Raw genomic sequence first — 15,901 nt, 5'->3', positions numbered from 1 at the left:
TAGGAGGTGCTACTGGGTCAAATAATACAATTAAGTAGTATTTCAAAGTTTTGGTAAACAAACTACCAAAACTAAAGCATGCAAATTAAAGAAAACATGCGACAGGAAAGCTGTTCACGCAATATGGTCTTGAAACATATATATAAGTCACAAGTCAGCCCTTAAAAAAGTGTTATCATGCTTAGAAATCTGTTGCCGTGCGCACATGAACCTTGACAGTGCAAATTTCTTCTTTTAATTTTGTCATTAACAAACTTCCACAGAAAATCAAGTAACTCAACATATTTCACTGCTAGGTCATTGGTGGTAAAAGTCTGAAATCTTAAAAATTGGATGCTGAAGCCAACAAGCAAGCGACCATTATTCTGCAACACTACTCACTTCCAGTAAATGCTTTTTTAGAACCAACCTGTCCACTTAACAGCAATGCTTAAAGTAATTTTGTTTTTATAGTACATCTACGTCTCCATACTTGTCGGACTAAATAAACCTTAGACATATCTTAACTGTGGAACAGAAAATACATACTGGAGAAAACAAAAACATTAACCAAATAACTAAGGGCAGAAGTACATGTTTCAAAAATGTAAAGAGTAGAAAATAAACCTTACTGGATGAGTTAACAAACATTCCTACTGGTCTTAGTTATTTATTCCCCCGTCGAGCTGGGTTGCACCGACTCGATGGCTCCTTCATTCAGATTTGTTAAGTATACATATTGTTAAGTTCTCAGGTAAAGAAAGTTATACTCAAATGAAGCTTATAACGGTTGGTAGGTCTTATTAGTAGTAGTAATAATAGGTGAAATTAAACACAGGTTTATTTTTAACAGTTTGTTATACACAAGTTATACATACAGTTCAAAGCACCGCAGGGTAACGCTCCGAATTACAGCTACTTTCTGGGGTAATGCTCTTTATGTGATGCTGCAGGAATTAGACAGCAACTAAATGTAACAGAACACAATGGTATTTATTTACTTTTCACTGACTTATTACAGTTAATTAACTGATGGAAATGTATTATTATTCAGTGCACAAAATGCACTGAATAATAATACATTTCCATCAGTATAAAAATACATATTTACTTTCCAAAACATGTAATGTGCTCAGGGTGTTGTTTTGTTCTGTGGGTTGCATTTTTCTGCTAGTCATAGTTCAGCATATTTTTAAATGACTTTTACAACATGATTCTGTACTGTCCTGTAGATTTACACATTTCAGCTCAAATTACATGTAACAGCTGTAATTTCAGAGGTTTATCCTGCTGTGGTCTCAGTTTTCCCCACTACAGAGGGATACACGTCATCTTGCAAAGACAAGGCCTCGCAAAAACTGAGGATGGACCCTAACAGGAACTACCTACAACTTTCCAAAAAACAAAAACAGAACAAAAAAACTGAGAGGGCTGGGGAGCGTAAACACAACCCACAAAAGGCAGTAGTCGACGAAAAAGCCGGGATGATGAGAAAGCAGAGAAGAAAAAGAAAACAGTAGGAGATAGAAAACACAAATAATAGCAATAAGAATAATAAACTGGAATATTCTGGGGAACTCCTCTACATCGTGTTGTTGTTGTTCAGCGGCAAACTCTGGTTTTTATTTTTATGACAGCAGCTGCCTGAAGCTTTTGCAGATGCCCCTTTATTTTTTTTCCTTCAATCAGATTGTTTTTTTCATTTATTTTCCCTGCTCCTTATCTTACAAAAACTGAACAGAGGATACAGGTGGTGTGTTGTAGCTGTACTGTAGCTCTGAGCCAGACCGGACGGTTGATAGGCACAGAGTGGAGAGTTTTGGCTCGGAGCTTGCATGCTGGAGTCACGCTTTGAGAGGAAGAAGAGGAAGAAAGAATAGAAGGAAGAGGAAGAGTGGCTGTTTGGGATTTTATTTGACATAGCAACTGCTAATGTTGTAACTGCTAGAAGCTGTAAGAACTATTCAGAAGATTAAATAAGCTAAAATGCTTGATAAAAACTGGTGATGTATTCATTGTCATTGAATCACATTGCTGCTATATGATGTTATACACTATGGCAATTTATGACTTGAACAGTTTTGATTTAGAGGTTAAATTTATTACATTTTGAGCAATTATCCTACTAGTTCTTGGTTATGACAGTATCAGTTGCTATGAGCAGACTTTAAATTGAAAATTCGGTCAATTAACACAGACATCTTCAACAAATGTTTGACCAAAGACTGATCATTAAAGAGGAACCACCCCAAACAGCACCAGAGGAATAAGGAGGAAAGAGGAGGAGGAGGAGGGAAGGAGGAGCGTCTATTTCTTCTTGCTGAACAGACTGAAGCGCTTCTCCTTGTCTTTCTCTCGCTTGCCCGGGCTGGACTCAGCTGTCGCTGTGACGACAGACGCCGGCAGCGTCTGAGCGCGTGCGGCGGGGGCAGGCGTGCTATGGCTGCTGGGCGTGACCTCTGATTTTTCACCAGCCATGGCAGCCGAGATGGCCGAGATCCACGTATTCATCTCCTCCTGGAGGATGAAGAGAATGAGAGATGTATAGATGGGTTAGCTGGGCACACATGTGGACCCCAGGAGGATTCACTGTCAATGGGGATATAAGTAAAACTTTACTTTAAGTTCCCTTATATAGTATTAATCAGCAGAATCCAACATTTACTAAATTGTTTCTGACACATGATAATGTAGTTGTTAGCAGATATTAGGACAGTTTTTTTAGTTATAGTTTAGTGTTTATTAATGTGCAGTATTTGTCGACAAGTGTAACTTCTCCTCTGAGGACATATTTTATAGTATTTCAGCTGTGTTTTACTACAGTGTCATTCATTATGATGTTTATACAGCAGACTCTGCTTATGGATGTCCACAGGAGGAGTTAGAGTTGTTAACAAATACAATAATAAACACTAAGAGCTGCTTACATCTACACTGTAATGTGTTATAAACCATTTGTTAAATGTTGATATGCTGCTAGTGAATGCAAAACTAAAAGGGGAACTAAAAGTAGAATGCTGCTGGAATAATTGAGTATAATAAAAAGTGAATGAATTAATAAATATATAATAAAGCACATTCACATAGAAATATAAAATAGAAAAATAAGGTGATAGTAAAAACAAATAAATACAACAGTTAAACAAATGATTACAAATAGTTTTTCAAGAAATTATGATACTAATAACAATAAAATGTAACAAATCAAAAAATACTACTGAGGACCAAGATATAAAGGAGGACTTAAACAAAAGTTACTGCTGTAAATATAAAAACATGCAAACACCACAATATTCAGAAAAAGAAATTATGCATGTGAATTTCTTTTTTTTGGTTGTTTTTTACTTACGTCATCTTTGGCTTGGAAGAGATACTCATTCCCATCAGTAATCCTGTGGAAGTTAAAGAATACATTAAATAATAATCAGTGAGAATATTTAGAGGAAGTTTACAGGTCTCACCTACAGATGGTTTACTTCACTTTGAACAAGTGATATGCATCTTGGAGTTAGGCATCTGTGACAGTGTCTTTTCTTTGTGTCTCTCCCTCCTGCACTCCACAGTTTGAAACCCTCTGCACTGATCTGATAAAGGCACCTAATGACAAAATTCCTTCTATATTTTGCACTCTGAATAGGTTCAGTGTACCTTTGTTAATGAACTGTATCATCCTTTAACCAGACAGTTTGCAAACATATTTGTCAATTCAGCTTTCAATTACAGTTCAGCTTGCTGTCATCATCATGAAGCATGGACCACTGTGAGAGTTTCCATCATTAAGATACTCACTTGAGCTTGAAGACATGTTTCTTCTTCTTGTAGTCCAGTGCCACTTCGCAGACGGCATCCTTGAGGCTGATGGGAATCTCGCTGTGGTAGGGAATACCCTGACTGGCACTCTTCTGATCCTTATAGAAACCCATCTCCTGCTGATTGATCACACAGTACACATTGTGCCACGACCTGCGGGGACACAGCCAGAGTCAGACAATTTATCAATATCCTCAGTTAACAACCAGCATTATGCTGTAAAAGAGGTGTTATGTTTTTGGTCAAATGTGTTTGACAGAAGTAATAAACTTGTATTGTCTAAATATGAACAGTTGAATTCATGTCAAAGGTTAGATTTTGTTTTCATTTCTGTTAAATGCACTTCCTTCATGAAGAAACAGAGATTAAAGTGTAATTTAGCTCTAACAAGAATAGAATTGCTTGTGAAAATTAAGAACTGAGCATTTCCTCTTGATCACATGGTCCACTTGGAGCAGTCACAGGCACATGCAAATCCTACCTGCTTGAAGCCTTCTTGTTATGACCCTCCCACTCATGTTTGCGATGCAGGAAGCCCTCCAGTTGGGACGTGGGAGCGTCCTGCTGGGTTTTGGCTGGCAAGGTCGCTGCTTGGCTGGTCTTGCCCTTGCGAGATGCCCCGGGAGACCCTGCGGGGCTGGGCTCCGACACCCCATTCACCACCTCTCCCCCTTCAACGTTATCCTGGAAACAGAGGGAAGAGTCAGAGGAGGGCTGTGGATGGAGGGATCTCATTCACATAAAATCTCTTTAAAAATATTATTTCTCTCTCAGACACACAGAAGCTGTGAATCAGTTATCAGAGCTGCAGCATGCAGAGCAGAGTAGAATCACAGGCTGTGTAGACACTGTCTAGACAATTCTTGAAAATTATCTATATTTGGCACCTGAATGAATATGGGGAATATCTGATGTTTTGTACATGCTGCCCTTATGACAGTCACACTATCATGAACACATTTCTCTAAAATCTACTCAGACTAAATAAAACTTGAATAAATAATACTGTTGAGAAAGTCTGGACTCACTGTATATAATCCTGGCAGCTCAACTTAAGGACTCGCTTCAATCTAGAACACTAAATGGTGTGTGGATTTAAACATGCTGTCATATCAAACAGCAAAATCCAAACATTTTTTAATTAGCATTAGGCTACTACTGACAAATCTATGAAATTTTCAAAACATATCAAGTGTAATGGTCTTTGTTGTGAGGCCAAGGACCATGATGTAAATGCATCTAATATACTGTGTCCAGTTTGTTTCTACAAGAGGAAATGACACAATAATAAAACAGCAAAACTGAACTCAAAAAAAAAAATGAAATTATGAAAAACAAACAAAAATGTCTGCATCATGTTTGGAGTTTTTGATCGAATAATTACTTAGATGATGAATCTATTATCAAAACAGATTCATTTTCTGTTGATCGGCTGATCTATCAATAATAACTAATTGTTGCAGCTTTTAAATGTTTTCTAACAAGCTTTTCTTTAAATGAATTTTAATAACAGTATGTAAACACCAACAGGGTATCTATATCAAATTAACCTCATTACTGCATTCATCAAATTCTAGATTCCACATTTCAGGTGAACACACTGTCAGTGTTGCCAGGCAGTAAGCATACAACAAGCAAACTATGCAAAGTGTTAAGTGTCAATGGTTTCTGCACAATCCAATAATATGGTTTTGGTTCCTCTTTGGTTTTGGGGATTTTAGTCTTTACAGTTGAAAAACTTAACTCTGGGTGTACCTACATCTACCAACTTTATTTACTCAACTAAAACCAAACTTAGCTCTGTCCGACAAACCAGTGACATCAGCTACGTTGGCCTTCATAAAGTGTTGTTAGGCTTTGTTTCTTAAGCATTGTAACATTGTGAGCCCAGCTCTGGATTCCAGTACTGATTAGAAAGTCATTTGCATTATATATTAACAGCACAGAGAGCCAACATGGTCTGATCGTGCAGAGATTACAGGTTTTAGAACATGCATAATAGATCACAACACCACTCCATAACAAACAACATGGTGGACAGTGTGAAGAAAGATGAGGAGAGGGAGAAGCTAGCAGAGGGGAAGAGGGGAAGAACAAGAAACACAAAAAATCTCAAACAATTATCCACAAAATTGCTTGGAACTCATTATTGGGCATCATTATCGGTGAGGGGAGATTGCGATTTGCCTAGTGTCAAAACAGATTTTATTTTTCCACACCACACCCACTCCAAGCGGATGCTTATTACCCTGTTACTGAGTTCTTCAAGGGATGGACGAATGGTGGATGCTCTTTTGAGAACAGTTCAGAGGCTGGACCAATCCTGGAAGCTTTAACTGAAGAACCGTAAGACCTGGACCAATCCTAGGGAGCTTTTATTTAGAGTCTGGCAATACCTAAACCAGATCATGGGTGCTTTTATTTAGAGTCTGGCAATACCTAAACCAGATCATGGGTGCTTTTATTTGAAACTTTATGGGGTCAACTAATCCTGAGAGCTTCTACTAGCTTGATGAAGATTGGACGAATTCTGAAAACTTTCCCTGACAGCCATTCAAAGGTTGCACCAATCCTGGGAACTCTTACTGAAAGACAGTCCATGTATGGGCCAGTTCTAGAAGCTGTAACTTCACAATTTGGAGTACTTTTTTGTACTTTCCTTCTTAAGTAGGACTGTGTGTTTGTTTGAATTAGAAACTTTGACACCTCCTAGTGCTCATGTTTCTAGAACTGTATTTACAGCATTCCTACATTTATTTCAAAGCAAGGCATAAGAAGTACTGCTAATGTAAACAACATTTGAATTATGTAACCCTACTTCCACTGTTAACACTGTAGTTGTCTTGTTATAATGAACTTCATCAGAATTGTTAAGGTTCCTGAAAGTTTTGGGTGTCTGGTCAGCTTTACACCTTATTTGACTGTTGTTCTTAAAGATTTTTTGTTTATTGTTAACTGTCAGTAATAAATTTCTTCACAATATCACACACTTTGGCAGGAAACATCAGTGGGCACTTCCAGTATGTCTGGTTATGCTCATATTCTGAGAAACTATGGGTAAAATAATGAAAATATCTTGTGACCCAATAGGCAACCTACTACCCTTATTCTAGTCTTACATCAAAGAAAATGGCTTGTAATGCAAAATCATTTTCTGGCTATCCAATCATTATTTTAACTTTTGTTGATTTCATTTTTGAGACCAACCTACCAAAATATTTTTGTATTACAATAAAGCCCCAGGATAAAAATCGGTGAAGAACAAGAGGTGGAGAAATATGACACTGACAGAAAATGCAACTGAAATGCTAATGATGGTGACAGCATGCAACAAAAAACGTCAACACCAACACTGTATATGGAGAGAAGTTATAACTATACATGGATAATACATGGGCAGACAAACCATAATGGGTCAGAGTGCACTGATTGGTTCTGACAGGGTTTATTGGGGAACGTGTGTTAGTGAGGGAATGACTGAAGTAGCTGGATGGACATGCAATAGAAACCATGAAGAGAAATGAGTAAATTATAACAGTAAACCATGAAAACAACAGAGACTGATAACAATGATAATATAAAACAGTGTTCCAGTGCCATGAGATCATAACTGAATATAATGAGGAGATGTGGGGAATGTAAAACTGAAGGATGGAGTAGATAGATATGCACACATATACACAAACATGCGCACACACACACACACACACACAGTGATTTTGAAGAATGGACTGATGTTGATGTAAATGTTGATGTGATGATGGATGTAAATGGTAAGCCCCATTTGAGTCATAGAGATGACCATCGATTTCTGGAAAAAATGAATGAGCAAAGTCTTAATTTGTTCTGTTGTTGTAAAATGTGTATTAATGTATACTTAATAACTACATAGAATTAATTTAACTAATAAGTAATAATAAACCTACTGTTTAATGTTTAATTACTCCGGTTAACTACTGTGTGTGCTTGGTGTAATGTTTACTGTGGTACAATATCTCTGCTGAGAGGGTTTTAAAAGCAGGGAATTCATTGTAATTCCTTTACAATCTTTAGACATAAATTCTGATTATTATGTGGACATCACAACTTGTTTACAGTATTTCCAAATTAGTAACACTAAACAGTTAGCTATTCTTTTCACAGTTTTTATACAATTGTCCTATCAAATTGTTAATTTTTAACAGAAATCACCCATTAGTCACATAAAATGAAGTTTAACATATAGAAATATGCCGTTACATGGATGGTACTTTACACAGTGTATGTATGTGTGATGAAAAACATCACACATACAACATTATGAGGATGATGAATATGGGCTGTATGACGTAGATATACCTGGGACGGATTAATGTACTTTTTTCAGTTAACAATACTTCAGTATTTTAAAAATGGCAAATGTAAACAAATTATGATTGTATCTTTTGAAAGTAATCTCAGTGCATCTTGGACAGAGTGATACAACAGAATATTTATGTCCTTCCTAAATCAATACTGTATATAATTTTCAAAGATTATTTTTTCTTTGTTCATGTAGTACATAAAAAAATAAGATACATATAACATTTGTTATTGGGTAATATTAAGATTGCCAGTATTGTGTTAATGATTAAACTAAACTGTAAGGAGCTTAAAATCTTTTATTTTAAGACAATAACAGTAAGACATTATTTATCTGAATATGAATCTACTGAAGAGAATGTACTATTGCAATGTCTTAATGATTGTTTTCCTGATAATCTAATGGTGTCTTTTTTTTTTTTTTTTTACTGTATTTGTTATCTTTCCTATTTGTTTACCACATGTCTCAATATGCTGATGACAACACGATTTATATTAGAGAATGAATATCATCTATAATAATCTTACAAATGCCCACAAAACTTAACAATCCAAGAGATTTGAAATTACTGTTTGTGGCTTTAAAACTTGATTTTGAAGAGAGGGCTGTGTATTGAAGAATATATTTTGTTGCTCCCATTTCAGGTGTTCATATTCCACAGGGTGAGTTTATAAATGATAACATAAACTAGCAGAAACATTAACAGTTGAGGGGAGAGGATGACAGGTGTGTCAAGCTGGGAGAGACAGAGGGAAGAAGGGAAGGGGAAAATAAAAATGAGGGGAGGAATGGATAAAACAGACGTGGCTTGTTTTTGTGTATATCTGTGTGTGTTTTGTCATCCCATTCACCACTTATGCAGTCACACTCACAGTCATACCAAATGGGGATTCATACTTATTTTGCTAAATGTCTTAAAAAGGAAATGTTTAAGTGTTTATAAATAATTAATATGACTTTCTCTTTCTCTATCACTTGCAGGATATACTGCTACACTGATAATCTTTTGTTTATAAAGTACAGAGCACCATTCTGTTGGACAATTTCTAATTTCTTTCATTGAACAAATTAAGTACAAAAAGGAATGTTAGAAAGCTTGAGAAAGCTTATGAGGCCAAATTTCATTACAGATATATATTCACCCTCCCAAAGACAAGGTGTCAAATTAACAAACTAAAAGAGGACACAATAAATATTTAAGGCATTATGTACTTATGCTATTTGCTATATGCTATATGCTATATCTGGTAGTAGTAGCAGCAATAGTTCCTAACTTCTCCTCACAATCCATTCTGTCGAACACTTCTCCTTCAGCTTTACTTTTCATATAGCAGAGACAGAATTAAACTGAATGAGCCAGTGTGTCCATCTGGATCATCTTCTCAGTGATGACTTCTTTCATTCATTGTCAGTGGACAAGAGTGGTTTTAGAATATTTCAGATTGTATCAGGAAGCATTTAACAAAATGTTTTAGAAAGCTCCATATCAAAACAAAAATTGCTTTGCAACTGTTTGATAAACATAAAAGCGTCAGCTTGTCATCAAATAGGATCATTACCAAAAACTCACTAGCTTCTTTCTTCTTCCAACGCTTTTGAAAAATGCTGTCCCATTACAAAGTTATTAGTTAAGTATTACAAGAACCTAATGTTTTGGAATGAGTTTGCCTGAATGACATGATTACCACTCTCTCCACCCACCATTTCACTAAATTTAGGATTTCCTTGCTTCAAGGTAAAGATGTCAGCAAATAGTAAAGCAAACTCTAGACTACAAAACATCTCTTTAGAAGTCATGATGCAGATACTACATCCATGTTTCTCTATAGTTTGATTCTTCCCTCTTGTCTCTGATAAATAGTCTTATAGCAAGAATGATAACTGGCTTTTCCTGCACAATACCTAATAAGTACTGACAGAGGATCCAAGTGGACACAGTGGCCTTGGAATAAACTTGCAGTTAAACTATCAATAGAAATCAATAGAACTATAGCTTAAAGGTGCAATAAGTACAATTTTTCAAGACAAGGAAAGTTATTATGAAATTGCTGATAACTATAAACAAATGAGGCTGATTAGTCCTCTCAAAAGTGTTGAATGTCTCTAAATGTGAACTGCAAGTCCCATCAGTGCCACTGCTTTCAGTTTACTCTTCCTCTTACTTAAGAGGTAATTAGAGGTGATTTAAAGGCCTCTCAAAAATGTGTATCTCAAAACCAAGCAGTTGTCATTATCAGTTAAAGGTAAAATTAAACACATCACCTTTAAAAGCTAGATTTGACACACTCAGTAAATAAGAAATTATTAATCAGTAAGGAGGAGGACCAAACAATAAATGCTGAAGACAAGTTATAAATACAGGAAGAATATTCATGTGTAGATCCCAGGAATGTGTGAGGAGGAGGAGGGATACAACACACCTGTTAACAACAGAGTCTGCAATATTTTTCTATGAGGTCAAAGGTTAAAGGTTAACATTTTGTATTTTTTGTTATGTTTCATGTCTCTGCTTTCGAGTGTGTGCAGTTATATTATGTATCTTAAATGTACACATCAGTAGTGTGTGTGTGTGTGTGTCAGGGTGCGGCGGTAGCCCTGCGGCTCTGCAGGGTGCTGCTGTATTTCTGGTAGGCAGGTGAGCGGTAACTAACCCTGGGAGACTCCTGATCGGATGGCAGCCCATTCTGAGACACCGGCTCACCCTCCCTGTAAACACAAAAGTACACAAAGAATTAGACACAGTCTTGATGGATTTCAGTTCAAGCTTAAATTGACAAAATGAGAAAAAGTAAAGTGGGAAAGTGAAACTCTAAGCAACTGATAAGACAAAGAGAACTCTGCTGGAGTTTATTGGGAATACAAAAACACTTTGTCCACTACTTAATCTTTTACCTAATAATAATATGACCTGCAGCTGATGGTGCTTGCCATTTTAACAGGTAAAAGTGACCGTCAGCTACAACCAGAATGCTTTGTACACTGCCCTTTGCTAATAAAGGAGGGGAGATAACAGATTTGTCTGTAACAGACTGAAACTGAGTTTAGCTTCAATCACCAGTGTCACCAAATCATTTTGTACATCCACAGAATTCAATTTTCTGCAAGACAGTCTGAGAACACGAAACACAGAAGTATTCAGAAAGAAAGCATCGGATGTTGATTGGCTTTATTTTAGCCATTGCAGATCCATAAAAATATGCCTGGATTGGCCATAGATTTCACACCTACATAGACACACAACAGCTATGACTGATGATTTTTTTCATTATTGATAGATCCATCAATTTTTATTATTTATTTATTTTTGTCCTTCTAGCCTGGCCCTGATGAGGTCTGAAAGGTTATTTTCAAGGATGTGATAACTGAAAAACAATGGAGGAAGTGTTAATTGCATCTGACAGTACTGAAACTCTCGCTCATAATGCACTAGTAATTTCTGTCCACACACTGAAGCAAATCACCCATAAATTCAAGGAAAACTGCTAAATAAAAATGAAGAAGCCTGTACTGACATGGCTATATGACTAAAAATACGACCAACACCAGTTTAAAATTTTGTGGGAGATTCATCCTTTCTTTTGTGCATTAAAATTACTTATTGTCTGTGACCAACCAGAGAAGTGATAAGGCAAAAAATCTTCAACTGTGAGAAGCTAAACTAAGGAAACATTTATTACACAATCTATTATCAAAATCAGTTTATTCTCTGTCAGCCAAGTAAGTCTTGCCCAAACAATCTAACCACAATGTCTACTTAGGAGCTATTCTCAAGCTTTTGGTAATTTCCTTTCATGGAATGTGAAGATGTTTAAACTGCAGCTGATCTTGAAGTGAGATTGTTTTAACTGCTGTTCAGTCAACCTCAATTTTTTCCTCCTGAAAGACAGATATTTGTTGGTAAAGCATTAGATCCACAAAACCCATGCAAGTCCGAAAGAATATACACAGTTTAGACACAAACACCCTCACCTGTGCTGTGCTGCAGCATCGGCGGGCTGAGCCTCAGTGGGCGGGGATTGTCTCTTCCTCTCTTCTTCCTCTTGCCTTCTTCTCACTTCCAATAACTCCATCTGGACACACAAACACATTTTTTATTTTTTTTAGTCCTGAGACTTTATTTGGTCTCACACAACACTGGTATGTGAGCACTTTCTTGTGTCTCACCGTGGTCAGCCTCTCCAGTGCGGCGAAGCGTTCCTCCCAGGTGGCAGCTGACTTCTCGAAGGCCTCGTGGCGTTTGATGAGTTTCTCCACCTCATCTACGCTCTGGCCGATCTCCCTGCTGGACAGGTAGGGCTCCTGACCCAGCAGCCACGCCTCAGCCACACCTGCGTCCCGGGAGAACTGGTGTACCTCCAGGACTGAACACACACACGCAAATTTAGACATTAAACCAGATTTATTCAGCTTATTTTACATCATATTTGATAGCCTGGGAAACTGTTTGACTGACTGACTTACTGATGAAACATCTTACCCAGTCTCAGCCACTCCCATCTGTCCTCCCACTTGTCAATCATATCTTTTCTCTTGTCAGTCAACTGTAACAACTTTTCTTTAATCTAAGGGGAGAAAACATCATAGATTTAATAGATTTAATATGATGTATGTGTGGGTACAAACATGGTGTCAGCAGCTGGAATTTAAATTAAGACAAGTACGATAATTAAATCCAAAAATAAATGCTGCTTATTTCTGGCTGAACACATCTGATTAACACATGGAGCATGAAGAAAATGTCTTGTTCTCGAACTACATGATAGCCTCTCCACCTCTTCTGAAGCGTAGTGCTTCCTGGCCAGCAGGGCTTTGCCCAGCTCGATGCAGGCCGTGAAGCTGTCATTGCGGGCATCGATCTCCGCCTTGATGCCCTGGTGGTTGTTCATCAGCAGCTCCACTGATGACACATCCCTGAAAACCAGCAACAAAACACACAAACAATCTCAGCAGTGTGTAATAAGAAGAGACCTCAGCTTGTTTTATATGAAACACACCTGGTGATAAATTCTGCTAATGTGTTTTGATTAACCTGGCTCAGACAAGAAGGGTTTGACATTGAAAAATAAATAGTACAATAAAGTTTAGTTTGTAGAGCTCCAAATGTGCCAAAATCAATATTAGGAATTAAGTCACTGATTACTATTGATCTCATATCAGTCTTTTAATACCTCTGGCCAAATTCAGTGGAAATGATTTGAGACATCCTGCTAACAAACAACAACAACAATATTTTCACAAGGCAAAAAACAAACTTTATGTACTGCAATAAAAACTGTCCATTGTATGTGTTAATATCTGCATTTGTTATTGGTTGTTATTGGCTCTATATATTATAATTTCCTTGCCATTTAGTTTAATCTTAATGATCTTTAATTTTACTAATGTCCAGAGGCAGAGACATCAGCTGGGTGCTGAAGCACGTTAAAATAAATGGCTGAAAACTGCTGTCTAGTTTAGCTGCAATACTTGTGGAGAGAATTCTCTGACCTCTGATTAAAACCCCTTTGAAATCCAGCAAACTAAATCTGAATGTCATCATGAAAAGACCACGAGGCCTCACACTCTTTTTTAATGCTAAAATATGAAAAACAGCTATTAAGCATATTTTGATTGCACTTATGTTGAAAATAAAATGTTTAATTCATTCCAGTGATGTAATTGCAATCATATAAATTTTTGCTATGTATGTGTTGGAGTCAAGTCAGTGACTCAAATGGATAAATGTAAAAAGAAAAAGTAATAAGGGAGGGTAAAACTCATTTTAGGAAAAACAGTCAGAAATGCTGGAGATTAACTGTGTCTGTGCCCATGTATATCTGTGTGTGTGAACTCACTTGTGTATCACCTGTTCATCTAAGCAGCTTAACAACATATCAGAACATTACCAAACCCTGACTCATCAGAAATATGGTGGCAATAGCCGAGAGGGAAATAAAGTGAAACCTGTTTGAAAGTTCACATGTAATGGAATCCCATGCGTCTCCTACCTGGGCTTCTCCTGGGCCTCAATCAGGCGGATGACGTCCTCCATCCACAGCATCAGGTCACGCACCATGCTGAAGAAGCGGAACTTGTCTCCGGTGTCGACCAACTTTACCCGCCGGCCCTCCACTGCTTCCAGCAGGTTCTTCCAGGCCTCCAGAACCTGAGGGGGGATGAGACGACACACAGCAGGGTTCAGACCAGAGAGAGGCTGATCATAACTGGTTCAACCAGTCATGTCATGGCAAAGTGATATCAAGAATTTGCAGCTGCTTTATTGATCTCGCAGCCTAAAAACAACTGGCTCCATCATGGAGGAACATCTAAGAATGGTCTGTTCGAGAAAAGAGAGGAAGATCGATGTAATTGATAGAGAGTGCCTGAAGGGCAGGAATTTGAAAATGTTTTATAATCAGTGCAGAATCTTTATTTATGATAACCCAATTTACTATTGGGAGATATCTTCCTTTCTAGTTTATATAAACTTCTAATACACATGTCAGGCACCAGGGTACTGCAGGGGAGCATAGCCCAGCCCGAGGCAATAAATAAATGGGAAAAAAAGAAAAGAAAAAAAAATGAAAAAAACAACAACAACAACAAAAAAATAAATAAATAAAAAAACAGCGCAAACATATATGCAGATGCAAAAGCCCCTAACATATTAGGTGGGGGGGGACATGACAATATGTACACTGAGATGATATTTGAGATTGTAACATTCCAATTATACTGAGGATGCTCTCCTTTTAATATCTCTAGGTGTATTAGACCTTAAAGGGAAATGCTGTGATCAGTGAGCAAAACTACTTTATGGCAGTATTGGAATTTATCAGGTATTACGTCTTTTGGATTAGCCAAAAACAGACATTTCATTTTATGCATTGAGAATTTCTCAATTATGGAACTGTATATATCATGATGAAGGACTGCGTACAGCCTCCAGTTTTCCAGTGGATTATGTTTGCTTGCATCTCCACCTGTTTAGACCAACTCTCTGACAGACGTGCACTTTCCAAAACTTTCCAAAACCTGCTGTCACCATGTGGATACCATCATTCATTATTTAGATCCTCTGACAAATCACTGTAATGTAACAGTAGCTGACAAGCTAGGGACCTATTCCAAAGTTTTTTTTTACCCATGCCTGTAAATTAAAATGTTTTGTATTTCTCACCCAGTACAAGCACACTTTGCAGATTTGTTGCCAAACTCTAATTTGCTCAGTGTTTCATTTTCAATAGAAAGCTAGTATTCAGTCTTCACAAAAGTTTTGCTGAATCAACTCCTTGAATAAACAACATGGGGTTCTGTTTCATGGAGGGATCATACCACCAATCCTACATGTAGACTAGTGGTCGACCCTCCTGCTGAAGTGGCTTGTTGTCCAGTGTCTGTAGATCCACTAATGCTCTCAGACCGAAGTGAACAACACTTAGGTAGATTTTAGTGGGAGCTTGACAAAGTGTTAGCTCACATAATCTGAGCTAACTGTCAGCAAACTAAATACCCAGTATCCATATTAATATGTTAGCAAACTAATGCTAGCTTCTACTAGCTAGGTGAGCTAGTGAGGATGACAACCAGACAGTGGTGATTAGTTGCACAGACACTATGGTTAGCTAGCTACAGGCTATTTTCTAACAATCAATCAGATGGCTCAGTGATAAACTGATCAGTTTCCTGTCAGAAACGTAAAATTAACCCAATCTGATCAATTATGCAACAACAACAAAAATCTTTGTAGCCATTATGGCTCAGCTACCAAGACCTCCAACATGGCCACTA

At 37.3% G+C, this 15,901-nt stretch overlaps 1 protein-coding gene across 1 annotated transcript in view; it reads right to left on the bottom strand.

Moving 5' to 3' along the window:
• Positions 1-212: 212 nt before the first annotated feature.
• The window catches only part of LOC108872871 (spectrin beta chain, non-erythrocytic 1-like), a 122,671-nt gene continuing 106,982 nt past the window's right edge, over positions 213-15,901 (bottom strand). The window contains 10 exon segments of the mRNA XM_018660771.2: positions 213-2,496; positions 3,329-3,371; positions 3,769-3,942; positions 4,271-4,473; positions 10,783-10,837; positions 12,101-12,201; positions 12,296-12,492; positions 12,609-12,693; positions 12,904-13,042; positions 14,119-14,276. Of these exon segments, the coding sequence (XP_018516287.1) occupies positions 2,287-2,496; positions 3,329-3,371; positions 3,769-3,942; positions 4,271-4,473; positions 10,783-10,837; positions 12,101-12,201; positions 12,296-12,492; positions 12,609-12,693; positions 12,904-13,042; positions 14,119-14,276 (1,365 nt within the window). The 3' untranslated portion in view covers positions 213-2,286.

Source organism: Lates calcarifer, linkage group LG16_LG22 (assembly GCF_001640805.2).
Source record: "Lates calcarifer isolate ASB-BC8 linkage group LG16_LG22, TLL_Latcal_v3, whole genome shotgun sequence".
Taxonomy (NCBI): Eukaryota; Metazoa; Chordata; class Actinopteri; family Centropomidae; genus Lates; species Lates calcarifer.
This window is presented reverse-complemented; position numbering and strand designations above follow the sequence as displayed.